The sequence below is a fragment of the Penicillium alfredii genome (genome assembly GCF_028826965.1).
Source record: "Penicillium alfredii strain IBT 34128 chromosome Unknown utg000005l_segment0_segment0, whole genome shotgun sequence".
Taxonomy (NCBI): domain Eukaryota; kingdom Fungi; phylum Ascomycota; class Eurotiomycetes; order Eurotiales; family Aspergillaceae; genus Penicillium; species Penicillium alfredii.
In genome coordinates this window covers 2,472,711-2,498,935 of record NW_026622702.1, presented here as the reverse complement: position 1 = coordinate 2,498,935, position 26,225 = coordinate 2,472,711, and the positions used below count along the sequence as shown (strand labels likewise).

At 51.2% G+C, this 26,225-nt stretch overlaps 7 protein-coding genes across 7 annotated transcripts; 5 read left to right on the top strand and 2 right to left on the bottom strand.

Annotated features, from left to right (window-relative positions):
* Window positions 1-796: 796 nt before the first annotated feature.
* NUU61_004349 (FMP27 family protein) lies at window positions 797-9,660 on the bottom strand (the record flags this gene model as incomplete). Its single annotated transcript, XM_056654931.1, has 4 exons — window positions 797-848; window positions 906-1,000; window positions 1,055-5,029; window positions 5,083-9,660. 4 exons carry the CDS (start codon window positions 9,658-9,660, stop codon window positions 797-799), a joined length of 8,700 nt encoding a protein of 2,899 aa, XP_056512958.1.
* Window positions 9,661-10,608: 948 nt separating this feature from the next.
* On the bottom strand, window positions 10,609-11,395 carry NUU61_004348 (uncharacterized protein; the record flags this gene model as incomplete). Its single annotated transcript, XM_056654930.1, has 4 exons — window positions 10,609-10,901; window positions 10,962-11,078; window positions 11,141-11,254; window positions 11,317-11,395. 4 exons carry the CDS (start codon window positions 11,393-11,395, stop codon window positions 10,609-10,611), a joined length of 603 nt encoding a protein of 200 aa, XP_056512957.1.
* A 952-nt stretch (window positions 11,396-12,347) lies between these two features.
* On the top strand, window positions 12,348-14,244 carry NUU61_004347 (translation initiation factor 4B; the record flags this gene model as incomplete). Its single annotated transcript, XM_056654929.1, has 7 exons — window positions 12,348-12,351; window positions 12,453-12,509; window positions 12,563-12,607; window positions 12,668-12,670; window positions 12,745-12,819; window positions 12,881-13,165; window positions 13,217-14,244. 7 exons carry the CDS (start codon window positions 12,348-12,350, stop codon window positions 14,242-14,244), a joined length of 1,497 nt encoding a protein of 498 aa, XP_056512956.1.
* A 4,117-nt stretch (window positions 14,245-18,361) lies between these two features.
* NUU61_004346 (uncharacterized protein) lies at window positions 18,362-19,354 on the top strand (the record flags this gene model as incomplete). The annotated part of the gene is made up of 2 exons (XM_056654928.1): window positions 18,362-18,563; window positions 18,756-19,354. The coding sequence occupies 2 exons, from the start codon at window positions 18,362-18,364 to the stop codon at window positions 19,352-19,354; spliced, it is 801 nt and encodes a 266-aa protein (XP_056512955.1).
* Window positions 19,355-19,762: 408 nt separating this feature from the next.
* Window positions 19,763-21,051, top strand: NUU61_004345 (Gfo/Idh/MocA family protein; the record flags this gene model as incomplete). Its single annotated transcript, XM_056654927.1, has 5 exons — window positions 19,763-19,793; window positions 19,864-19,889; window positions 19,943-20,121; window positions 20,175-20,458; window positions 20,534-21,051. The coding sequence occupies 5 exons, from the start codon at window positions 19,763-19,765 to the stop codon at window positions 21,049-21,051; spliced, it is 1,038 nt and encodes a 345-aa protein (XP_056512954.1).
* Window positions 21,052-21,358: 307 nt separating this feature from the next.
* Window positions 21,359-22,164, top strand: NUU61_004344 (60S ribosomal protein eL32; the record flags this gene model as incomplete). Its single annotated transcript, XM_056654926.1, has 4 exons — window positions 21,359-21,434; window positions 21,669-21,793; window positions 21,854-21,975; window positions 22,056-22,164. The coding sequence occupies 4 exons, from the start codon at window positions 21,359-21,361 to the stop codon at window positions 22,162-22,164; spliced, it is 432 nt and encodes a 143-aa protein (XP_056512953.1).
* A 1,068-nt stretch (window positions 22,165-23,232) lies between these two features.
* Window positions 23,233-24,686, top strand: NUU61_004343 (uncharacterized protein; the record flags this gene model as incomplete). Its single annotated transcript, XM_056654925.1, has 2 exons — window positions 23,233-24,261; window positions 24,339-24,686. 2 exons carry the CDS (start codon window positions 23,233-23,235, stop codon window positions 24,684-24,686), a joined length of 1,377 nt encoding a protein of 458 aa, XP_056512952.1.
* Window positions 24,687-26,225: the final 1,539 nt, after the last annotated feature.

The following is a 26,225-nucleotide window of genomic DNA, read 5'->3' as shown; positions in this document are numbered from 1 at the left end:
AATAATCTCTGAGCTAGTAGGGGGCTCCTCTCCTCAGCAGCTTTCTTAGACTGCTTCGTCATTCGAATGAAGTTCTTTCGAATGGCCGATGATATCGACGCCGTGGTCGGTGGGAGATTCCGGCCAGGTGTCGGACGACCCCTTTTTCGATTCTTTTTCGCCATGGCGGTCACCACAACGAGAAATTTAGATGTAAACGGATATCAATCGACTCGGTGAGAGGTAAAGAGTAACTTTTTTGAACACTCCAAAATCCGCAGCATGCTATGACTACTTGAGATCAGCGGGTGAAGTGTTGCCCTTCTCACGTAGATCTGGTCGTACTTCAGCCGATTAGCATGCCCGGCCTTGATGTAGGTAAGCCCAACTCAAGACAAAATCCATATATAGTATGATTGGAATCGATGATATTAATCCAGGGGAACGGAAAATCCACCTATCGCCTCTATGCATGTATCCTCAAAAAGTCCCGAAAAAAAGATATTCTCCAATCACCCACACATGCACACACACACATACACATCCCCCGAAGACACAAAAGAACCATGAATCAACGCCTATATACGGCCTACTGCAAGTAGAGGGTATCCAAGAGAAGACACGAGGGGCCTGGAGAGAGAAGAATGGGGTCGGTGGTTTTTAATGCAAGGATAAGGGGTGGGTAACAAAGAAAAGTGACAACCAAAAAGTACAAGAAAAGAAGAATATAAACAGGAATATTATGTAGGGGAGTCGAGAACGAAGGGAATAGAAAGGTGGGTTGAGAAATGGGTGAAGAACGGAAGTAGGGCAGTCATCACTTGCGGGACATCAGCTTGCGGCCGAGGCTGCGGATGGTCTTTTTATGACTATAGAAAGAATTAGTCTTAATCATGTGTAAAGAAAGAAAGCTGTGCAGTTCGTACCTTTCATCCTGTTCAGTCCCGTTGGATTCGACGGTTGTCATGGTGTGGCCCGAGGTCATGGGTCTACCGGGAGCATTCACAAACCGGCGTGATTGCTAAAGAATGGGTCAGCATGCTAACCTGAAGTGAAGGGGCAAAGGAATACGAACCTCCCAACGAGAGTCCACATCCACTTCACTAGCGGATCGAGTGTCAGCTAAGGAAACCTCTTCTCGCGCCATGGTCTCCTCATCTCTTGCCTCCTGCGCCGATGCCTCACGCGTCTCCGAGCTCAGAGACATCGATCGAGCCAAAGGCGAAGCAGTCGATTGCATAGACTTGCGCGACGGTGACCCCGAGTACTCGCTTGTGGAGTCGAAGCTCGCCAGGCTCTGGGCTTGGCTTCGCTCCGGGTTCATGACGCTACTGGCAGTCGGCAGCAGCTGAGACGAGGACGCAAGCTCGCGGAAACGCTTTTGTTGCTGTTTGTTGGGCCGGTGGTGCGAGAACTTGTTGCCCAATATGGCGGGTGCGTGCGAAATCAAAGCCTTGATCACGTCCTTCTTCAAACGCAGGGCGAGATCTAGGTTGGACCAAGTCTTGTTGCCGTACTCGAGCACTGGAAGACGGAAGACGAAATCATGTAGATCCTCGAAATTGTGTTCCCCTTTGCCCTTGTAACTCATGCAGAGAACCACGTCATGCACTTTAACGCGCGCCAGCGTCATGTAGTTGGAAGCTCGTGAAATCATCTGGGACAGGTCGTCGGTGGGCTCTTTGGACTTGCTGTTTCTATTGCCTCCCTTGCCCAGGCCGAACTTCTTGTTCTTCTCTTCAGCAGTGCTGTGGCTGGACAAGGATCGTTCAGTTGGATGCTTCGCCAACATGCGGATGCTGTCAACGGATCTCTTCTTGGTGAGGCCGCCAGTGCTGGAAGGGCGGCCAGTCTGCCGAGAGGTTACCGAGACTCCTAGCCGGCCGTTCTGTGTGTGAATTGGCGTCATCGCCAGGCCCTTAAGATGACCCGAACGTTGGCGAGACTTGCTCTCGTCAGAGAGCGACAGAGTGGGTTGGAGTCTCAGTTCGATGGAGCCAGGGCCTTGGGGCATGGCTTGCAAATCGTCCATTGACACGTCGTCCTCCTCAGTGCTTGTGGATCGGGTCAGTGGTGCACTTGTCGAATCCTCCTCATCTTCGTCATCTTCGGCATCAAGTGGTTTCATATTCTTGATCATGAAAGGCGAGAAACCACCATTCTCGAATGCACTCGAACCGACATTGGGGAAGATGTATTCAAAAACCTTTTGACCCAGCTCACGCTCCAGCTGTACCTTCAGCGGGAACAGGGACACCTCGAAATTATCAACCACGGGGATTCCGGCGACGGCCTCTAGCATGTGCCACTTCACTCGAAGCATAAAATCGTCCAGATCACGCGCCTGGTCGAGATACGGCGCGATAATTTGGGGGTAAATCGCGTCGGGAAGTAGGTTCAACCCATACAGCCGTTCCACAGCCACCAGGTTGTTATTTGACCCATCGGTGTTGTCGGTTCGTTCATACTGAGCATTCCGGAGCTGGAACTCGACCAACGGCGCCGAGGGCTCCTTCATCAAGTGCCACACAACCTCACTTGCAGAGATGCTCCAGCGCAGGACACCATTGTTCACCTTGGACGTGCTCGGTTCCATGCGGCGCTGGGAAGTGGTGATTGCCTTCATCATGAAGAACAATTCATCTTCGCATTGCGACAGATCGCGCTCGAGAGCCAACCGATCTTCCCAGCCCTGTTTGTCCAAGAATTTGGCATTGATCTGGAAATACTCTTTGATCTCCTCGAGTTGACGGATGCGCGCCTGTAGTTTGAACACCATTTCAGGGGCACCGCGAAGATCGCTGAAGTCGGAGGTGAGCATGATCTTTTCCAGGCGCTCATTCCGAACCTTCTCGAGGGGTTCACTGTAGAGCATCAAGTCCAAAATGATGATATACATGGAATAGTACTCTGCAGAGTCGCAGATCGCGCGGAAATGAGGGAAGTCGACACTGATCTGATCCATCCGAGTCTCACGGCCTCCAGGATGCGGTCCCGTTTGGCCCTTGGCCACCTCTTCGTTGTATTTGAGGCGAAGGTTGTTGTACTTGTCGTAGCGCAGGCTGGCGGAGGTCTTCTGCACAATTCGAGAGAACCCAAACGGATTAAGCTCAAAGTCGAACATCGCCTCGAGGGTCAACCACGGCGGCCATGCAGATCCCGGTGAGTTGCCGTACTTGTTCCCGGCGTAGAATTGCAAGTTGGCCATGAGGTTTTTCTGCGTTGCCACGAAAAACTGGGCGCCATCCATCTCCAGCGAGAAACGTCGCTGCACCAGACCACTGACATCGTCCGTGACGCGTTCCTTGTCCATGATCGACACAGCTTTGAGCTCCATTCCCTTGGCAGCAACGAGCAAGACTGCCTTCCGGTTCTTTTCGCTGAGAAGCTGGATCTGGGGAGCGATGAGCCGCAGGTGGTAGCTGTTTTGTGGCGTGAATTCCGGCGCAATACTCTCGCTGGAGTCATCGTCCGACTTGGGAGATGATTGGTTGTTCGAGTCCGATGGTTCCTGTTCCTCGACGTTCACATAACGCTTGGCATCGCTCAGTAGCTGTTCAATGCGATCCTCGACATTCTCATCCTCGTTTTCACTGCGAGACCAGGTCTTGGACATCTTCGGGTTTCGTCGCTTGTTCTTGTTTTGTTCCTCTACAATATCGAGGATGAATTTGACAGCGCGGCGAGACATGTAGTATACAAACCCACGTCGCTGGCTCACTTGGTGGCTGTATCGTAGAATGATGTTCCGGAGGGAATTGTTCCACTTCAGTTGCACGTTGTGAATCATGAAGCGATTGTTGAAGTCACTCGAAAACTCATCGTTGGGCGACGAGTAGAGACCTTCCATACCGGAAGCCCGGCCATCAGCTGGGGATTCCGTGCCCCGTCCTGTGCGAGAAGAAGCTTCACTGGGGGCGGCGCTGTTCCCCAAATTGTTTCTGTTTGGTGTCCGCTCATCGCGTGTGAGATGCTTCTCCAGGCGTTGCAGGGTCGAAGTCAAGAATCTCCGGCGTCTTGCGAGCGATTCTGCCTGCCTGATATAGATTTCATGCTGGTCCTTCAGGCTAGTATCATTATCCACGTCCTTCATCAACTTGAGTTGCTGCTCCCCAATTGTGCGGTCGTAATTGCGGATCTGCGCTTCAACAGTAGCAAGACGATCCTTGACCAACTCAATCTGAACTCGGCGGGGATCATTGGTTTCCGACATGACACATTCATGAGTCGGTTCATCTCCAAAGGTACTATACCCTGTCTCCTCCGGTCCTATGTCACCGTGGTCTGTTTGACGGAAGTAAGTGAACCGTGGTGTGAAAGCAAGCGGTAGAATCTGGGTGCGAGGATTCGACTCCTGGGGAAGAATCCAATCAGGTTCCACAAAATCGTCCATGTCGATCCAGTCCATGTTTTGATCGGGAATTGTGAATCGAGACAAATCAACAGATGGCACGGGCTGCTGGAAGGAGGATATGATATCATCTTTGTTCTGCTCAACAGCCTCGGCTGTGGTCCCTTCAATACTGGCTGATACGGCTCGGAAGTCAGCTGACTGCAAATCAATCTGGGCTTGATTGATGCGCATCGCGCTCGTCTTGTTTTGCTTTGAGCGGCCTTGAGCCTTGGTCTTGATCTGTTCACGTCGCTGATGAATGTCAAGCTTCAAAGAGTCAAGGCGAACCTTGAGTCCGGTAGCAGTGACGACACTTTCGGCGTAGTCTTCGCGGTCCTTGTGTTTATAGATGTGCGCTACAAACAAAGGTGCGAGGAGAAGCTTGTATTTGACAGTAGCCAAGTGACGGTTGAACTTCTTGCTCGTCTTGGTGAGTCCTGGCCAGAGCGGTCCCTGGCGAACAGGAAGAGACATGACGCCGGAAAAGAGGGCCCACCAGTTGAAGAAATGGGTGAAAAAGCGCGGAGTCAAGTGAACCGTGTTGTAGCTTGTAGATAGCTGGACGTCGTCAACGGACCAGTTTCTGCTCTGGGGCGCGATGACCGCCACGGACAAGTGAATATGGTCACTCCGGAAGCCACGATACGCATCATAGTTCTAAGGCCTCGATCAGCTACACTCTTTATGATCCGTCGAGCATCAAAACTTACCGAGCGTTGTGCCGGGTCGACAAACTTGGGGTTCTTGAGAACGACGTCGTAATGCGGTCTGAATGAGAACGACCGCATATCGTTGTGGACGTCACGCTCGAAAACCAACCCGGCAGCCCATTTCACGTCTCCGGATAGCTTCATGACAACTTTTTTGAAGTGAGCCGAGTTCTTCTGCTCACTGGTTGCTGAGCTGTTTTCGAGCTCTTCCGAGGTTGCCTCGGTTGCCCATCGAGCTTCAGCACTGTAGTCTGGGATGGCCAACACATATTCGCCACTCGTCACACTCATGAACTCCATGGGGTCGTCACTGGTGTGAATTTCCCATTTGACGTCTCTCCGCCAACACATGACAAAACCGCTTCCGAAGCCTGTGACCACGTATGGATCTCGAGATCCCTTGAGGCGTAAATGGACATCGCCATCCTCCTTCCAGAGCACTCTAATCCGGGAGTGGAAACTCAGTCGAATCTTATCCCAGAAACCAACCCGGTCCGAGGGATCAATTTCAGGCTTAGTAAAGCCCTCGATGATCTTCATCATATCTTGAATGACGGGTTGATACGAGACTCCCCATGAGATGCTCGTTGGTAAACTGGTGTTTATCTCAAAGACAGGATCGGAATATGTCTTGACGGGAGTCACAGACCGCCAGACCTTGACCTTGAACGGGTCACTCCAAGATCCGTCTGGTAACTCTGTCGAAGGCACAAGCTCCACCTCCACTTGCCTCGCGGATTCATGATTGCGGAATTCTTCAGCAATCACGAAGTTTGTTCGCAATGACCAACTGGGCATTCTTGGAGATTGTCCGGGGCGCAAAGCTGGAATATGGAGAAGATCGAGAGGATAGTCTCGTAGATTGACGCGCGCTTCACCCATTTCCAAATTGAAGCTCATTGGAACCAGCAAGCCATACTTCATCGACATGGGCATCCCTTTCCCAATCCGATTGAGGTATTTGGGGAATTCGTCGATTGGGAAAGAAGGTTTGTCGATGACTAGGTTGACATCACTGATGAAAGCTGACATGAGACCTGGTCGGTTTGGTATGGCAAGAATTGTCTCTGTCTCCTTGACATCGTCAGGGGGTTCATCTGCTCCAGAGAAAAGATTTCTGACTTCTTTGATAGACGTGCCCTGAAATTTGAGCGCCGCGTCAATCTTCTCTTTCCACACCTGGGCATTATGTTGTTGAAGCCGATTCCATGCGGCATCCACAGAGATCTTGTACTCCGAAGAGAGGCAAGTAGATCCCTCGGCATCGTAACGGAATTTCCGGCCTCTGTCCCGGGGCTGATCCTCTTTCCTTGGCCGCGCATCGGCACTCCTGCTTCTCCTCGTATCCTGGCTGGTTCTCTCACTGCGCAAGGTGCGGTGGCTTGACTTGGCTCGCAGCCGCGATGAGGCGCGCCGTTGGTCCGATTCCCTAATCTTGTGAGCCTTCAGGTAAAAGGCTTCTTCGCGGGCCAAACGCTGGCTCTGTTCGATTAAGCCAGTGCGGTAGATGAGGCCCAGCTTCCATTCAAACGCATCGTCTTCCAGTTCAAAGAGCAAGGCTTTGCTGCGCAAGGATATCCTTGGAACTTTCTTTGGCTCCTCGGGCTCTCTCTCAGATACAAATTCTCGGCACCGGTTCTTGAATCGGTGGTGAAGCTGCTTGAAGGCCTTGGATGTGTTGATCAAGTTATCGAAGATGCGGTGCATCACCATATGGTGAGGAACGCCCAACCGAATGAAATCCGCCCACAGGTCAATGGACCTTTCTTCGGTCAAGATCGAGCCCTGCTTCAATCTCATTTTGCGGAAATCAAGCCTGACATTGTTCATGCTCCCGATTCTCGCCCAGATGCCCTTGAGTTTAGGTGCCTCTGCGTGTAAACGGACGAGATTGGCTTTGATATGAGGCGTTGAAAGGCGTTGAGAACTGCCCCCTAGCCCGTAAATCTGAACCATCATCGAAGGATCAGACGGCAGATTGGCCTTCAACTGGACGATTGTTGCTTTCACGTCAAAGGTAACCAGCTCTTTTTTGGTAGATGACGGAGATGCTGGAGGCGGGGGCAGTGATATACTCCCAGGGCCCTTTGATTTCCCTTGGGCGGAATCTGTGTGTTTTTGTGGTAGAGGTGTGAGAACATCCTGGATCACAGAGGTCGCAACCCCGAGACAATAGAACCGGTAAATAGAGTATTGAAGGTAAATGCCTTTGAACATGGATGTTACGTGCAAGATTGGCCCAAGGCGATCGCTTTGCGTGCTTAGTGCGATTTCGAACCGTGGGAGGGAGAAGAACGGGTCGGGTTCCAGATAATCCTCAGATTCAATGACGAAGCCGTCAAACCCGCGGACGTGGAATGCCAATCGCCTGCCATCCGTGGCACCGCGTCGGGTATGCTTTGGGGGCGATGTTGGGGTAAACCGGAATGGCGATTCATCCCCGATGGTGGAGTGGCTTGAGGTGCGTCGCCTGGCAATGCTACCGACAACGGGCTCTGTTTTCTGGGCTTTGTATTCTGCTGTCCACGTTTGTAGCTGTAAAGAAACACCGCGGGAGATCTCGGAGACAGTATTATCGACACCAGCGATCTCCAGGCTAAACCCTGTGGCTTCGAAGTGGAACTGAAGTAGCCATGGCGGGACTCGTCTCAATGGAGTCGTCTTTTGTTCAGTGACCGGCACTGCCATTCTTTTCTGTGGCTGCATATGTGTGCGGAATTGCTCCAAAACTTCACGAATACCACGATTGACTTCGCCGTTGATCATATGTACGGAGCAGTCATTCAAACTTCCCGAAGCAATGACGCAGACCTCTGGGCTTGCATTCAAGTGGGCCTTGAGTTCCAGGTTCTCGGTTGTCAACAAGTTATGTTTGTTTCCGGTTGGGGTCTGGTAATAGAACTTGTGGGATGCAACTCTGTAGACGGACGAGAGGGAATAGTGAGCACCGCCCTCGGAAGAGTGCGAAGATTCGATATCAAGCGAAATAGACGAGATGGAAGAAATGAGGAGATTGTAGTCATCGGAAGTACCAGATTCCTTCTCAATGGGCAGAACAAATCGGATCACAGGCTCGTGAACTGACAGCTTGATGCTCGCCTTTGGAAGTAACCGCGAAATAAGCTGATGATTGCTTCGCTTCTTGCCCCGGGTAGTCGACGCCCGGGCCTGTGCCAGTTTCAAAAGCCGCGAGACGTGTTGAGGCTGCAAGTCAAGGGAGGGCGAAGTGACGACAAAATTCGCAAAGAGAACATTCGTGTTCCGCTCTTCAGGGTTCTCGTCATCAAAGGCGCTCACGGTCTTCGATGGCAGCGTGGTCTTTATCGTTGTTGTGGCCATCGGGATGTACAGAATGTTGTCTGTTTCACCCGAGTCGTCGTCCAGGCTAGCCGAAAGAGATATCGCAGCAAGTAACGCCTGGTGAGCGACATCGTCCCGTTGAAAATACATGCGATGCTCGGGGCTCGTTTGGTCCATCCGATGGAGATCAATTCCAAGCTCATGCGAGACCACATTCAGGTACACGGGGTTCTGGCCTGCAGACAAAGACTGAAGACCGCGCGAGAGGCGGAAGAAGCTCAGTGCAACCTGGATCTCCTGAATACCACGAAGCAGAGAGCTTGCGAACTCCTTGGAATCCGCCACAGTCTGTACAATTGCGTCGTCTCGGCTGCCCGGCTTGTCTAATTCCTCCACAAAGTCCGCAAACGAGATTTCCTCGTCCGGGTCGTTGTGCGCAGGTTCCTTCGGCGGGTGCTGGGAGGATCTGATGCGTTGCAAAAGCGTTCGGAGATCGTCGTATGGGATGTACATCCGTCCAATCTTGAGGGCTACCGATGCATCTCGAAGGCCTTCGAGATCCTTGTAGAGAAGTCCGTGGAGGTTCACGCCCACATTGTCCAAGATCTCGGCCGGCTCCCGGCCGTCGACAGCCAGCAAGACGTTCTGAATATTCATAATCCATTCCGCCGGGCGCTGCTCTCGAGACATATCCTTCTTGCGACGAAATAGCTTGCCCCGTTCCACCATTTTCCTTCGCGTGTCCACTGACAGGGAGAGCGACCCCACCTGAATCTGACCAGCATCGAGAAAATGGACGGTGGTGTTCACAGCCGTGACGTCGACGAGAGCCAGCCAATTGATCTGCCGATGCAGTCGCTTCAGGCGCTCCTTGACCCGCGTCAAGGTTCTCCATGTCTTGCTTCGTCGGTGGAACGAGTCGGGGGTGGTGTTATCTTCGGCAGGGCTTCCAGGGCGCGGCGATTCCAAGGGGTCCCGAACGGTCTCTCCTTTCCCTTTACCCAAGGTCCACGAGTCCACCGTCACCTTCAATTCCGTCAAGCGAATACTGATCCATGTTGGCTGCGCGAACGACGGGGGGTGTAATGAGAATCCGAAACCGCGGATTTCGATCTGCAGCCCTTCTCTCGGAGCATACGCGATTCGTCGCAGCGAAAAGTATCCGATACGTTGGATGGAGATACCGGTCGCAATGCGAACAATAGCGAAAATAAAGAAGGACGAGAGGTAGAGGAGGAGGAAGCCGACAAGGATCGAAGTCGGATTGAAAAGGGTCATCGCGATTCGCGATCAGCAAGGGCTGATCTGTCCAGGGAGACAAGAAGGATCAGCCAGCACATGGAGGGTACCGCCGTCGTGTTCAATTGCGTCCACTGTTGGTTAGAATCCTCGAACCTGATTACTGCCTGGAGGGGGGTAGATTTCCATCCAGGACAGGGGACCATCAAACGCTTAGTAGCAATAAGATGGGCACCGCACACCAGAAGTCCAAGAAAGAAGGCGCGGATAGATCATGCTTATCATGGTTTCAGTATAGCAGATGTGGTTGAAGACCGAAGACCGCAGACCGAAGACTGAAGACTGAAGACTGAAGATATGGGGAAAGACAGATGTCGGAGACACCGGGACTCTAACCAAAACCGGTTGTCTCGGCACCGTCGAATTTCTGGGCTTTTCTGATCTTCTGTGAGGCTGATAATTAACTTAAAATTACTATAATCACTATAATCATTGTTATTATTACAATGATATTATGCTTCTTATAATACTCGCACTCTTTCTAGAACATCTCTCATGGTTGGACGCTGATCACTTCACCGTCAAAACAACGCGAATGCTTGGTTCAGGCCTGCGCTCCTCCAATGATTTCACCGTGCAGAAACACCCGTGGGGGCACCAGGTTTTATGGTTCACGATCGACATTCTTTTTTTTTACTCCATGGCTCGGCAGGGATTGTAACTGACTGGGATTCGTCACCTGGTATCATACAAAAAAAAAAAAAAATTAACAAAATTCAACAGTCAGAACAACAATATACAGAGTCTTCACACATCAAAATGCAAAAACATAGCGAAAGATGCAACCCTGGGAGCCCAAGTTAACACGTAGAGGAATCGAGTAATAGGCCATGCACCTGCTGTCTGTGCGCTGCATTCGAGGCCACCCCATTGCCCAAAGAGTCGGTCGACAGTGTTACGCAAGATGCACGGCTTAAGGCCATCGGGTCATTGAGAGGGAGACACAGGTGGCGGTCGAGACTTCTCCAGATCTTCGATCTTCTCGTCAAGGAGAGCAATCTCGGCCTCGATACTGAGTAGTTTTTCACTCAAGATACCCCGATAGTCTTCATCAGACAAGTGCCGAAGAGGGATCCATTTCGAATCTGCCATGCGCTGTGCCAGCGGTTTCGATGGGTTCTGAGCATTTTCCATCTGCCAGGTGTCGATCCGGTTAAAGATACTCTGGCCACAGTAGCCAAGCAGTGAGAAAATAATGGTGCCAGGCACCAATCGACCTCCTGGAAATTCATTAGACATGAAATTCGTTCTTTTGATCCTTGAGGGACAAGAGACTGTACCCATGAGCCGTGTTACGGCTCCGCCGGAAATGCCCCCAGAGAGAGCGCTCACATACACTCGCTCATTGGGAGAGACTTGGTCCTGGAAATGAAGCTTGATGATGTTGCTTCGAATCACTGGGTGCACATGCACAATCAGCCATGGGGTCATAGAACCACAAGGTGTGCTCAGCACCTACACCAAAAAGCCGAGCCACATATAGACCAGTGGATGCCACAGGACAGGGAGTGTACTACTGGATTGGGTGATCGGATTACTCCAGCAGCGCCCCCATATACTAGTCCTGCCACGCCTGGATCGAAGATCAGCTAACGTTCCATTTGATATTGGGATTCACGGTATAATCAAACTAACCACTCAGGGCTCCTACTTTAGCCGCCGGCAACAGACTGTTGGAGTTCACACTGGCATTGTCGATGCTTGGACCACTCATCGTGCGAATGGTCTGGAAGACACACGAGTCTCCTGCTTCGCTCGATTGGATAAGCACAGAAAGCCGTTGTCACGTGGGTTTGTGCTTATGTAAGCAGACTGGCTTTCCCAATTAGGCCGGTGACGATCTTTCTACAGTTCCAAGGTTGAGCAAAGCGATGAATCATCTTTTTAGTTTAGTCGGTCAATTTAACAGCAAGTCAAAAATAGAGAGGATACACATCATAGATAGAGGGGGTTGGTCTCAGATCGAGATTATGGTGGAGAACATGCGATGTATATATATCCCCACTTGGCATTGCTGACACGAACAGAGGCCTCGCAGACAGGCTGTGATCGAGTAGTCAAAACCTACCTTAATTAACTTGAGTTCCAATCCTAAAATCCAGGAGACTACACAGCCCACAGAAGAGCCGCAAGGGATCTTCAGAAGATTTCTTTGATTCTATGCCATGGCTGTTTGCCAGTGCACATAGTAGTGCTTGCAAACAAAGGAAGCATGTATTGGAGAGAATCGACAGGATCAGAGTCGAGATACCGTGAAATTACATTATTTTAAAGATATCCATTAGTGTTATAATTAATATTTTCTTTCTATTGAATATAATCTTTAATCTCTCTATAATCCTCTAGAGTATCTAGAGTATCCGTTGATATCCCTCGGCAGCCCCAAGTATAGAGTGGGCTGTGATTGGACTAGCGGCCACTAAAAATTATCACGGATTAACTAACCCTCTCGACCCGACTTCCCCTCTGCCACTTTTCCACGGAGTTTTATCTGCACGCCTGCACTGACCCTCCCAACTGTTGACTCCCTCAAAACCTCGCTTGATTCATTCCTGGACGTCTGTGAAGGCGCTCTCCAATTTTCCCTCTTTTTTCTTCCCTCTAACCCTACTGTGTGAAGCGCGCACAAGTCCGGCGCGTTTCCCATTCTCCCACCCACCGCAATCATGGGTGAGTCCAGATCCTTTCCTTGTCCCTCTTGCTGAGTGCTAGTTGGAGCCAAATGTCTTTTGCATCGGTCGCATTCAAAGCTGACACTACTGATTCCTCAGCGCCCGCAAAATCCAAGGCCCAGAAGATGTCCATTGGGACCTTCTTGGCTGATGAGAGTGAGCACCTCGGGACTTCACAGAATATGGCTGTGGATGCTAATCAACCACAGGTCTCGGCTCTTGGGCTGATGAGATGGAGGATATGCCTCTTCCAGGTAAGCTCTGGCTATCACCCCACTATTGGATGGTTGACCGATAACTGATCTTATATGCAGCTGGTATGTACTAGTGCGCCCCTTGAACCATTTCCATTTTCTCTGTTCCTTGAGTGGATTGCTGACAGTTAGGGTAGCGCCCCCCTCGACTTCTGGGTTCGGCGATCGTCGTCCCGCTGGTGGCATGGGTTTCGGCGGTGGCAGCAGTTATGGTATGGCGCTCTCTCACAACTCCTGGGCCATCCAGAGAAAGCACTGACAGAGAATGTTTAGAACGTGGTGGATATGCCGTCCGGGAGCCACTTGCTCTCCCCACCCAGCCTCCGTTCACTGCCCACGTCGGAAACCTTTCCTTCGAAGCGACCGAAGATGATATCGCTGATCTCTTCGCCGGGTGCGGCGTGACGAATGTCCGTATCGTGGAGGACAAGTTGACAAAGAGCCCCAAGGGATTCGGATATGTGGAATTTGAGACGGTCGATGGATTGCAGAAGGCTTTGGACTTGTCCGGCTCGACCCTTCAAGGACGATCGATCCGAACCAGCGTTGCGGAGCCTCGTAAGTTCCCACCCTAACCCCACTAGTTGATGGGACATTTGGAACTAATAGGGTACTCAGCCAAGGAATCGCGTCCCGACATGAGGGAGCTGGACTGGACTCGCCGTGGTCCTCTTCCGGAGCTCCCCCAGCGACGTGTGCCCGACCGTGCGAGCTTTGGGCGTAACATGGACGCCGCTTCAGATGCCGGTAGCGAGCGCGGTGGTAGCCGCCGCGGCTTTGAATCGGATGGAAAACCCCGCGATTTCGGCAACTGGGAACGCAAGGGGCCCCTCTCTCCTCCGAGTGGCCCGGTCCGGGAAGGCGGCAGGCCCCGCAGCAATGATGGACCTGGCTCTGGCTTCCGCAGAAACTCCCCGGCGTGGGGTGAGGGACGCTCGCAGGATGGATCGCGCCCCCCGCGCCCCGAGCGCACGCCTACCGCGGCCGAGATGGACAACCAATGGCGATCAAAAATGCAGCCGGCCAAGGAACCCAGCAACCCTCCGTCCCCCGTCGCTCCCGCCGCCGCTCCCGCTACCCGCCCCAAGTTGAACCTGCAGAAGCGAACCGTCCCGGATGCCGTATCCAGCCCCGCTTCGGCAACCAGCGGCGACTCGAAGGCTAGCCCCTTTGGCGCAGCCCGACCCATCGATACTGCGACTCGCGAGCGTCAGGTGGAAGAGAGGCGCCAGCTTGCGATCCGCCAGAAGAAGGAGGCTGATGAGAAGACCAAGGCTGAGAAGCCCGAGAAGCCCGAGAAGGCTGACAAAGCTGACAAGGCCGAGAAACCCAAGCACACCAAGGAGGAGAAGACAGTTCCAGTGGATTCCAGTGGCAAGGATGCCGTTGACACCCCCCAGGGTGGAAAGAATTTCGAGATCCTCCGGCGGGCCGGTGAGGAAGAGGGCGGTATGGCAGCCGACCACGAAGCAGAGGAGACCACAGCTCCTGGTGCTTCTGAGGCACCAAAGGAACCTGTTGCCAACGGAAACTGGAGAGCCCAGCCTACTGAGGCCGGTGATGATGAGGGATGGAGCACAGTCAGTGCCAAGCAGCGCACCGGCCGTCGTGGGCAGACCGGTCGTGGATTCGCCTAAATCATTGATACCTTGCAACCACCTCGTTCACCCGAACTTTGGCCTCCGGTCTGTGGAGACCGCACATGAATTTTTCATCGGTATGTCTTGATCAAACCACATGTCTTTGAAACCCGAGTTTTCATCCGTGGTCTCCCGGTCTCCCGATTGCTGTGGTCAAAATATGCCATCTGTTCCACCCCATGCCAGGTGCAGAGGACGGGAGTTGGACTGGGTTGAGCTTCCATTTCTCATTTTCTCATTTCCCCTACTTTTCTACCATTGGTTTCATGATCTTTCCCCTCTTCTTTTGAGTTGGATGTGTGATACACATCTAGTCCTTGCTATGATGATCTGTCCGAAAAGTTTTCTTCCAACTTTTTCTTTTTCTTTTCTTTTCTCCTCTCTATTGCGTGTTATCGTTGTTCGCTATCTAGCTCCTATTCCCATGCGTGAGACTCCAATGATTTGCCCATGACTATTACAGCCGATGCGAAATGAAGAGTACCCGTTTCTTTTGTTCACTTTCTGATCGATCTCCTGTGTTTCGGATTGACGGTTGTCTTGATACCTTTTGCAGTCCGGTCCATGTGTGGCCCCTGTGAATCCAGTTTACACGACTCCATGAGAGATGAGACCCAGTCACCCATGAATCCTTACTCCACACCATTTCCCCTGCTGTGGTTTCTTGAGTTTCGATTAGATTTCTGCATGAAATGCAAAGTCATGGACCCTCCCTCTCTTTCTCTTCATTTTGGCCAGGTGTTCTGTCTGCGCAATGAATGGTCGAGTTCAATATCCTGCGTTGTTAGTATAGAGTTTTAATGCAGTCTTCATTGACCTCCTGCTAGTATTATTTGCAGCTCTCGTGGAGGGCCTCACTCTTTAATGTCAATGCCTATCCTCTTCATCTCCTTGGATGGCACAACCAAAGCCGCGATTGTATGACATTTTGTCTCTGATATATGAAAAATTGCAGCCTGACCCAGCATAATTGGGACTATTTGACTGAAAGTGCCTATCGAGTCTAGTAGAGATACACCCAAATATTCGACGGGCAAAGAAGCAGGCAGCTTTACAGCTACCCCAAATCCTATAACGAGGTCAAAATGGAGAGATATTGATATCAGAAGAAAACAAATTGGCTACTAAGGACCCTCCTCTATTCTTTTTTATTCAATTAGCGAAATAGTTGAATAATTGATAAATAAAGAGAGAAATTTTCGTACCGGTGTAGAGGACCAACAGTTGGATGTAGAGGACCAACAGCTGGGTGTAGAAGACCAACAGCTGCAAATGCGCTGTGGGTCCGACTTCAGGGGACGGCTAGTGCGCAGCTCCCTTATGGGTTACGTTATACCTACTACCTTCGTATTATAGTTATCGGGCACACAGGGCACCCAGCTAATATTCTCCCGACTGTTGGACCCCTCTTGGCATTTTTTGGGCCCCCCCCTGGCTGTAACCCGGGGCAGACATACGGGTAGAAGGATTCAGGTATTCGGTTAAAGGAAAAGGGGGACCAGTGGTGGCTAAAAATAATTACTTAATATTCTAAGGGGCAGGGGTAGAGATTTTAAGTTAGAAGAATATATATATATATATAAAAAATCCGCGAAGGTAAATCAAATCCCTATTGTACGCTTCGATACACTGTGACGGTCTCACAATGAAGCTTATTTGGCTGCTTCTGCTCTTCATTAACATCATTTCATATACTAGCCTCGCTTCTGCCTATAGGGTGACACCCAGTTGCCAGCACGTCAAATCGCTTGTTAGAGCTGCAAGGGCCTCTGTCCAGAGTACAGTCAGGGATTTGGTTTTGTTAGCTAACGAATGCAAACAAATACACGAGAAATCACTCCATAATGCCGACATGTCGGCTACCGAAAAGTGGAAAATCTTCTACTTCTTGCGGGCTTTCAAAGTTATATTTGGAACGCAGGATATCGTTGATTTCGATAATTTCGATATCTTTCATCAAGAAGACTACCAATATCTTTTAAAAAACCTTTGGCCTCACTTCTATGGTATGGTTCTTTTAATATCTCTATCTATAAATCGTTGACTTCTAACCCTTTCAGAAACCTTCTATAAGGACCTAGAAAACTTCAGACACTGGGCTGAGCATATTCAATGTGGAGAGGCGTCTTTCAGTGACCTCAGGGCTATCAGGACCTCGACTAGCTTTCGTTATACTGTATTCGACAAATTTGTCCAGCAAACCACCGCTCAAAGCCGGACCAAGCCATGCGATTCATCGGGCTCATTTCTATCGACGATTGAAAGATTCAAGCCACCGACATCCCAAGGAACTTCCTACGCCTTCCTACTCTGTGACCCAGCAATATCCACTCCACAGAACAAATGGCTATCCAGCATTCTTCAGGAAAGGAGGGAGATCGACGTCAATATTGTGCTCAGAACTCCCGCCGCGAGCCTCTTGATAGCAGCCCTCCAGAAGGGTCCAAGTAAGGGTATCTCTCATACTCTACCTTCCTTTCACTCACATTTTGTCAGCTATGCCACCTCAAGGGGTCACAGAATACAGTAAAAGGAAGGCCACAACTGTTGCGGAACTAAGACTACTGGGTATCAATAGACATGAAGAGGCCTGTTCGAACCCAGCAACCTTGGCATGGTTTGCTTTAGGTTGGTCCCAAACTACGCATATCTTGTAGGAGGCAAGCTAACTCTGTTTAGTGGGTTCATTTATCCGACATGGCTATCATATCAAAGGCGCACCTTCGCAAAATCCCAATGTTGACAAAGAAGATAACATCAATTCTCATGATCAATTCAATTATAAGTGGCTAAATGGGTGGACAAACTACTTTTACATGCCACCTGGCACAGTTCAAACAAATGATTGCAACAATGAAGTAAGTGGAGCCGATGTTCTCATTAATGCCTGCATGGGAAAAAAAAAAAAAAAAAAAAAAAAAAAAAAAAAACTAATGACCGGGCATCTAGTGGGGACCCAACTACGAAAACCAATGATTTCTTGTCCAAGGAGGAAAGGAGGACATGCGGAATATGGAGATATCAGGTCCAATAAAAGTGAGAGAGAGAGAGAGAATGGGGAAGAGGGCATGCCCTCTACATGGCCAGGGCCGCGATTTACAAACCTCCGACAGTTGCCATCAATGGCAGTCTTTTCTTGAAGTGAATAAGAATTCTTGGAATGTGGATGGGCTTCTGCCAGGAATATATTGATCTCACAATCTCCTTCTCAGTCAACCCAAGTGGGTATTTGCGAACTTCATACAGATAGTATAATCGAGGTCAGAGAATACTTGATCATGAAAGGAAAGGCATATCATTGCAAAAAGAGAAAGTGGCCCTATGGCTTAGCACCAAGAAGAAGTTAAAAGATATCTCAAGAGGTAGTAAGAACGAGGACGAAGATTTGCTAGGCAGGTATCCCCCATATTTAATAATGCCTTGAGGTGGAAAGGTGTCAATTTCACAGGTCCTCGGATTCTAGTTGTAAACAAAACGGCCCATCTCAAGTTTGTATAGGAGCCCTTCCGAAGTACACGCCAGGGGAAATCTCCCCCCCCTTTCTAGTAAAATATGCCATTTGTTTCCTCACTCATGGGAGCCCTTGCCGAACCACCCTTGAGCAAAGTGGCAGGATTAGTACTGGCACGCCTGGCGCGCCATGGAAAGACCAGCCCTGGAGGAATGGGGGCCAAGGGTAGGGGACGTTTCAATGTGATTGATGATTGATGTTTGGGATTGACATCTGCAAAATATTCACCGACTAAAAGTATGTTAAACATACTAGGATATTCAAACTCCGATATAATATAGTACATTAAGGGAGTAGAGTTTACTAGGGAGAGATTCCATGATGTAGATGTGCCTGACCAAAGGGGCATGCCAAAAAAAATAAAGTGGCGCATGGGCAAGACACACCAGCCTTTTTTCTCACGAAGGCTGGAGAGGAGATGATTTCGGTGTTTCATCATATTTCCTCCATTTCCTCCATCGCATCTGGATTCTTGTTTAGTTAGAATTCCTCATTCTTTGTCCTTTTGTGTCTGTAATTTTTGTGTCTGTATCCCCCCCCCCCCCCCTCCCGACAAGCTACGAGAAATCCCGGGGTAAACCTTGGAATCCCCCATATGGTGCCATGTCGGCTACGCTCACCACCACGCTTGTTGGAATGCCTTCTGCCATGAGTGTTGCGGTCCCTGAGAAGCATCTTCCATCTGAGGGAAATTGGAATGGCCATGAGATCCCCCCGGACCACCCCGATCACCCCGAAACCCAGCGCAGGATCCAGGAGTTGGAGGGGCAGGTGCAGGAGTTGACACAGCGCGCGTCGGTGACTGGTAAGAACTGCCCTCTCTGATTGGAACCATCCCATTGTCAAGACATCATTTCCTCAGATCGAGGTTTTGATTCGTCTGAAAGGAGGGGGAAAAAGTGCTGGCCCTACGCCTTCAAGGGTCATGCAAGACAATAATCCAACCTTGGAACGGGGAACACTCCATCGCTGACCTGCTTTGTTCCCTCGGACACAGCTGGAAAACTCCACGACTACGAAGAAGAAGTGCGGCGACTGCGCTCGTCACAACCCGCCGACGATACTCCGCGCAGCAGCTCGTCGCAAGCAGATCGCTCACAATCGCCCACCCACCAGCCACCGACATCCCCCGACCGACTGCCCCAGTCCTCGCATCCAACCTACCCGAGCCGTCTGGCGACGCTGACCTCGCTGCTTCCGTATCGTCGGGGGAGTCCTGCGCCAGCCAACGTGCCCCTCCCGTCCACTCCGACCGCGTCCACCCCGACCATGTCCACCCACCCCCTTGCGCAACAAGGCTCTCCAGCCAGCAGCGATCACACCTCGGAGCTGCAGGATGCCCTCACTCGCGAGCAGGGTCTGCGCAAGGCAGCCGAGAAGCAGCTGTCGCAAGCGAACACGGAACTGGAAGAGTTGACAGTGCAGCTGTTCAGCCAGGCGAACGAGATGGTCGCGCAGGAGCGCAAGGCGCGCGCCAAGCTGGAGGAGCGAGTTGCGGTGCTTGAGCGTCGCGATATCGAGAAGCGGTCTCGTCTCGAACGATTGGAGAGGTCGATGGCTCGCGTGGAAAGATTGCGGGCGTTTGTCAATCGTTGACACTGCTCCTACTCTGTTCCTTTTTTTTTTTTTTCCATTTCTCTGTTACGACTGGCATGATGGGAATCTTGACGACGAAAACGAGGGTGTCTGGAAGGGATTGGATTTCTGGCTTTTGGTGCATGGATGGGTTTCTATGGGTTATATCCTGGCGTTGGATGGGTTTTGTTTCTGAGTATTTGTACGGTCATGCCTGAGATTGGACTGTCTCTAAATTAAGTATCCCAATGAATTAATCGCAATGACGTGATCCATGGGATCTTGCTGATCGTCCACGGTTGTATGTGGAAACCCGCGGCCAAGAGCCGTCAGGACCTTCCCCGATCCCAGGGTTCCCCACCGGGACATAAGAAGATGTTGGAGCAGCTGTAGACCTTCATCTCTCTTTCTTGAGTCTCAATATTCACCATGGCAATTGGAGTTGCAATCGTGGGGAGCGGTAAAGATCCCTAACACCCAGCATTGAAGCCTTGATGTTCTCCACTGACGCCCTCTTTCATCATCACAAGGTCATTTCGCCAAAGAGCAGCATCTGGTAAAGTGTCAATGACCCGCTTACATTCGAGCCCAGCTCATGTCCCGATATAGCCCGCCGTCCAAGCCGCAGCAGACCTGCGCCTTGGAGCGATTTACTCGCGATCTTTGAAATCAGCCCAGGCGCTCGCTGGCAGCACGTCTGACGTCGATCTGTATTCCGATGACTCCGGGGCCGGCAAGTCCTACGCCGATCTACTGGCCCGTTCAGACATCGGCGCTGTGATCATTGGGTACGTTGAACTGAACAGAAAAACGACATAAAGACTAATACTGCGGACTACAGCCTCCCCATCCTGGTCCAGCCAGAGTTTATCAGGAAAGCGCTCCAGGCCGGCAAGCATGTCTTGTCTGAGAAGCCCATCGCCAAGGATGTCCCCACGGCCCAGGACCTTCTCCAGTGGTACCGGGCCAATATTAATCCCCGGAAGACTTTCTGGGCCGTGGGCGAGAACTACCGGTACCTGACGAAGCTGCTTTTTGCTGCGGAGCAGGTGCGCCAGATGGGCCCGGTGCGCCATTTCCGGGTCAATGTCCACAGCCTGATCAAAGGCGACAATAAATACTACTGTGCGTAGTCTGATGAACTAGCAAATCCCTCTAGATCTGAGCCATTCACTGATGACGAACTTGAACAAAAAAAAGTGACACCTTGGCGCAAGAGTCCCGAGTACCAGGGCGGATTCCTCCTGGACGGAGGCGTGCATATGGTTGCAGGGCTGCGTTTGATTCTGGGCCGCGACGAGCCCATCACCACCGTGTCGGCGCTGTCACAGCAGCAGCAGGCGTATCTGCCGCCGGTGGACACGGTGGACGCGGTCGTGAAGACTGGCTCCGGTGCTACGGGCGTTGTCTCCCTCTCGTGGGGGTCGCCGTTCAGCGACAATGTTTTCGAGTTTGCCTGTGAAAAAGGGGTGGTAAAAATGCATTTTGACGGGTTGACCATCAATGGAAAAGATCATCCCATCGAGTTTGATGGGAAAGGCGTCGTCCCAGAGGTGGCTGAGTTCGCGAGGGCCATTGTCAACGGTCGCCCGGTTGAGTCACGACAATCTCCCGAAGAGGCGTTGGCTGACCTTGAGGTTTTGGAGCAGATGTTGCAGAGTGGGAAGCGTGATGGGGAGAAGAGGCAGTTACATTTGCAGACGGAACTCCTAGCCTAGCCTATAACCTCAACAATATTCAACATCGCGCATCCTTGTCCCTGCGATAGTTGTATAGTTGCAGATTGCCCAAAACGGAAGTCTTGGCAGGGCATCGAGCCCTATGCTGATATAAGCGCTTCGCTTAGGTCGAAAGCGCACTAGTGTGGGTCGCCCACGCTCAGCCGGTAGACTCAGGGAAGTTTTCGAGATTGACCTCCGACACCAACTCTCGATCGCCCGGCGTGACCCTGCAATACCGACAAGGTGAGTGTTTTTATTGATATTTGATCGTGGAATTCTTGTCACTGACCTTTCCTTTTTCAAGATGGTCGCCGCAAAGAAGCACGTCCCTATCGTCAAGAAGCGTATGTTCCCGATCGCGTACCCCGTCTACGACCCTTGTCAAGGCCTGGATATCATCGCCCTCCGACTTTTGAATGCCAGAAGGATGCACGAGGAGGAAGAGGGAAAAGGAGAAAAAAAAAAAGAGATTCTATAAGACCGCAGGGGTGCTTTGGCAAGGAATAACGCATTCTGGTCGGAGGGCAAGATCATCCACGGCCTTGAAAAAAAAAACCATCGACACAATTTACAGCCGACTTGAGAATGGGAGAGGCTGACATTGTCTGCGATAGGTACCAACCGCTTCAACCGCCACCAGTCCGACCGCTTCAAGTGTGTGCCGTCGGCATGGCGCAAGCCTAAGGGTATTGACAATGCCGTCCGCCGGCGCTTCAAGGGCCAGGCTGCCATGCCCTCGGTATGATCTACCTCCTACTGACACGGATGTATTTGTTGCGGTACTAATTTCGGTGATTAGATCGGCTACGGCAGCAACAAGAAGACCCGCCACATGATGCCCTCGGGCCACAAGGCCTTCCTCGTCCAGAACCCCAAGGATGTCGAGCTCCTCCTCATGCACAACCGCACCTACGCTGCCGAGTATGTCGATGCCTGGATCTGCCTACTCAGTTTAACCTTTTTTTTCCATAATTATCGAGTTGAGTGCTAACCACGTCCAGGATCGGCCACGCCGTCTCGTCCCGCAAGCGTGTCGACATCCTCGCCAAGGCCAAGGCCCTCGGCGTCAAGGTTACCAACCCCAAGGGCCGTGTCACCACCGAGGCCTAAATGGATTGAACCAAAAGTTCTGTTTCCGGATTTCGGTGGGCGGTTCGCAGGAGCACGAATGGGTCGGGGTGTTTGTATGGGAATACTATCTCTCTGGCGATAACGAATTCCAAGGATATATGGCAATGCCATGTACGGCTCGGACTTGGTCACAGTGCCGGGCTGATCAGAGCGAGAGAAACTCTGAAATGACAACAAAAATTGGAAAATCCTCTGTGCCAGTAGTATATTTCGAGGTATCTGTAGAGCAACGAGTCACTGACTTCGCTCAAGGTTTAAGAGGTGTAGTGAAGAGTAAAAAATAGATTTGATAGGCTACTTGCCGAACTTCTGTTGTCTTCACGAGGCTTGACATCTATTGGGTATATCCAACGATATACCTATGATTACTAACTACCTTTTCACCACCTTTTTTCTCCGTGTTCTCTAGAATGCTCCTCTGCCTTGAGCAAGAAGGTGGCAGCTACATATCCTGACAATATAACTCCGTACATCTCCCAGGTTGTCCCACTATACAACCTGCCACTTTTGAACCCGAGATATTCATGGTCGAGACACACCGACTGGACCAAGCTTGTTAGTCCCCTTGATGATCATAGACACATCCGTTTCAGATTGACCCACTTTTCCTGTGGCCCCTCGTGGGTGTGTATACGTACTCCCCTCAAGCCACCTGCGACACACTCTGCCCGTGTCCTTCTTGCCAGAACCGGCCCTCCGATGGTACACTGGGACACAGTCGCAATTGGGAGTTTTGTGTAGCTCACCAGATCATCGCCTGCTTTTCAATAGTAGTTATTTTTTTTTTCTCGAGTTTCAGTTGGGAACACCTCAACCCGGTCAAGAAATAGTATGGTTCCGCTCAGCGCTAAGCACCTTCGATGACCACACGTCCCCACCCACCCGTGTGCGGCTGGTTTTAAAGTCCTTTTCTTCTCCTGAACACGTTGACTTCCAAGCTCAACTCCATCTGGACATGGAGGGCCATTGCTTTACTGTTGGGTTGTTTTAATTATATATTTTCTTCTTGGTCTATTCTCTCTCTCTCTCTCACTCTCTCTCTTCATCATGTCCGGTATCCCAGCCCGTTATGGTCGCTGGGGCCCTATCCTGGCACCGTTCATCGTGATTGCCCTGATTTTGCATTTCCTCAGCGGCAACTTTGGGTCCAATTCACCAAAGCACCCCGTTCCAACGGGGACTCAGGCCACAGCAGCAGCAGCTACTCCGTCGGCCGAGAACCAGACCGCACCCGCAACCGAGACAACACCGGCATGCCCACAGCTCAAGGGCATGGATGATGTGCTGGTGGTGCTCAAGACGGGAATCACAGAATCGCAGGAAAAGGTACCGGTGCACCTGCGGACGACACTGCGGTGTATCCCGCACAAGGTGGTGGTGTCCGATTTCGAGGAGGACATCGGCGGGCTACGCACGCTGGACGTCTTCCACAACATGTCCGAGTCGATCAAGCAGAACAATGAAGACTTTGCCCTGTACCTGCGCGCACGGGACGGCGGGCGCGACGCATTGCTGGCGCAGGACCACACCAAGGTAGCCAACAGTGCTTCGGGCATGTCGGACAACCCGGGCTGGAAACTGGACAAGTGGAAGTTCCTGCCGATGATCCACACGGTGCGGCACGCTCGCCCAGATGCGCGCTGGTATGTGTTCATCGAGGCCGACACGTACCCCATCTGGCCGAACCTGCTGGGCTGGCTGTCGCATTGGAACCCGGAGGACAAGCTCTATCTGGGGAACCAGATGCAGATCGGTGACATCACTTTTGCCCATGGCGGGTCTGGCTTTGTGTTGTCGAATCCCGCGCTGAACGCCGTGGCCGACATGCATGCCAAAAATCTTAAGGAGTGGGATCAAATCACCGAGGAGCAATGGGCGGGCGACTGTGTGCTCGGCATGGCGCTCACCAAAGTCGGCATTGACCTGACCTGGTCCTCGCCCCATGTTACCACCCAGTCAGTGTGGGAGCAGGATGCTTTTGGCGACGCCTGGTGCCACCCACCGTTTACCTTCCACCACATGACGCCGGCCGACGTGGACCGGATGTGGGAGTTTGAGCAGCAGTGGTTCTCGAATGTGAGGAATTTTTTTTTCTTCCCGCCATCTTTTATTTGGTCATTACTTTGATTGCTGACCATCATCTTCTACATTAGGAAAAGCACAAACACCTTTTATACCGCGATATCTTCCGTCACCTCGTGCGGCCCACCCTGGCCGATTATCTGAACAATTGGGACAACAAGGCCGACCGAGGCGACGACCAAGACGAATACGAGGGCCCCGAGACGCCCGCATCCTTGGTCGAGTGTGCCGACTACTGCGCCGGCGACACAAACTGCATGCAATACCGCCTCGACGGGAACGGCCGCTGCACGACTTCACCGATTATCCTGCGCGGCACTCCCGAGCCTGGCATGAAATCCGGGAACATGATGTGGCGGGTTGACGCGGCAATAGAAAATGCAGCCAAGTGCAAGAAGGCACACTGGGTGAGACCATGAGGCGATGGCATGACCCTTGATCGTTGGTATTGTTCGTTTTGCTTTTTAGCTTTCTGCTTCGGCTCTATATACATATACAGGCAGGATTGGTCCTATTCGGATGGCGCATTGGGTGTTGCTATTGGGTTTTGCGCGACTGTACAGTGGATGTCTATCTATATATTGCTAGCCAGCGATTGGAAGAGCGTACATATTCTGGGGTTTGTGGGTTGTGGATATTGATTCTAGCAGAAAGAAGTCCCACCATAAAGAAAAGGGGCAGGAATGATAATATCAGTTCAGACTAGAGGCGGGTATATCCTCTATAAAAGGCGGATTTGTATGCAATGCAATAGTCTGATCCTGCGGGCAAATCTCTTGAACATATCTGCCGATATTATACACGCAAGTCGCAACGGGCTCGCATATGCTTTGTTAGCAGGAATCTCCAGCCAGAGCCAGCGCCAGCGCCTTGGGAGCGCGGGGCATTCTCCGGGCAAGATAATAGAATGTCGATCATGGACGAGCTGCCCGATTCATGAACTTACTCCTCTAGGTTTAGTACATCCACGGATGGTATCTGGTATATCTGCCAACTCCAAAAACTCAAATTTGCCCCCCGGTAATCAGTGCCATCGCTATTAGTTGATTAGTCGGAAATGCTTCCAAGGGTTTATTTTATTGTATGGATTTGCTTGTGTGGTTCATGTTAGTGCCGTGGGGGATTTCCGGCTTACCCTATATTGGCTGGGCAGAGACAATCCAACAGCGGAGGTATTTAGTTACTTATTTGGAAGGATCTGATTTACATAGGACATAGCATAGGTCTATATGTAAGTAGACACGAGAACAGATCTGCAGGGTCCTGTTTCGATAATTCCTGTATCTCCTGTCCAGACTTTTAGGGTTGTATATATATAGAGATTTCTATATTGTGTTTAGAGTCTCCGAACATGATTAGCCAGTGGTGCCTAGGTACATAGTCTTGGTTAAATGATGAATGATTAATGACAAAGAAGATCGTACTCAGGTATTGTTATGGATTTTGACTAGTGAACTATGCTGAAAAAGGCTGGATGGTGAGATTTATATTAGTGAGATTAATATGCCAAGGCTATATCAATGTTCTATTGTCATCAATTGGTCTAGTAACTTTTCTAGCCAGAATTTGTGGGTCACCAACACCGATTCTGCGAACTACATACAGGTCAGTGTTGAGCGTAGGAACAGTTCGTTACATACGCGGTAATGATCAAGATTATTATATCGCGTAGGAATGCAGGTCAAGCGGGGCCCATGTTTGGGAGGGCTGACCCAAGCAGAAAAACCCCTGCAACCTTGCGAAAGCCCGCCACCCTCCGGGGGGCCGTCGCCCATGTAGATCTCCGGGCGACTCTCCTAACACAGTATAACACAGTAGCGGAGGGCCGATCTGTCTTCATTCGTGTCATGTTCATGGTCTGGGGCTCCACATCCCACATCGGCAAACTGCTAGTGGCGATTCAGATGCTGCCAAAAGGACGATCGCCTCGCCCCATTGGCAGGGAGCGCCGACAAACA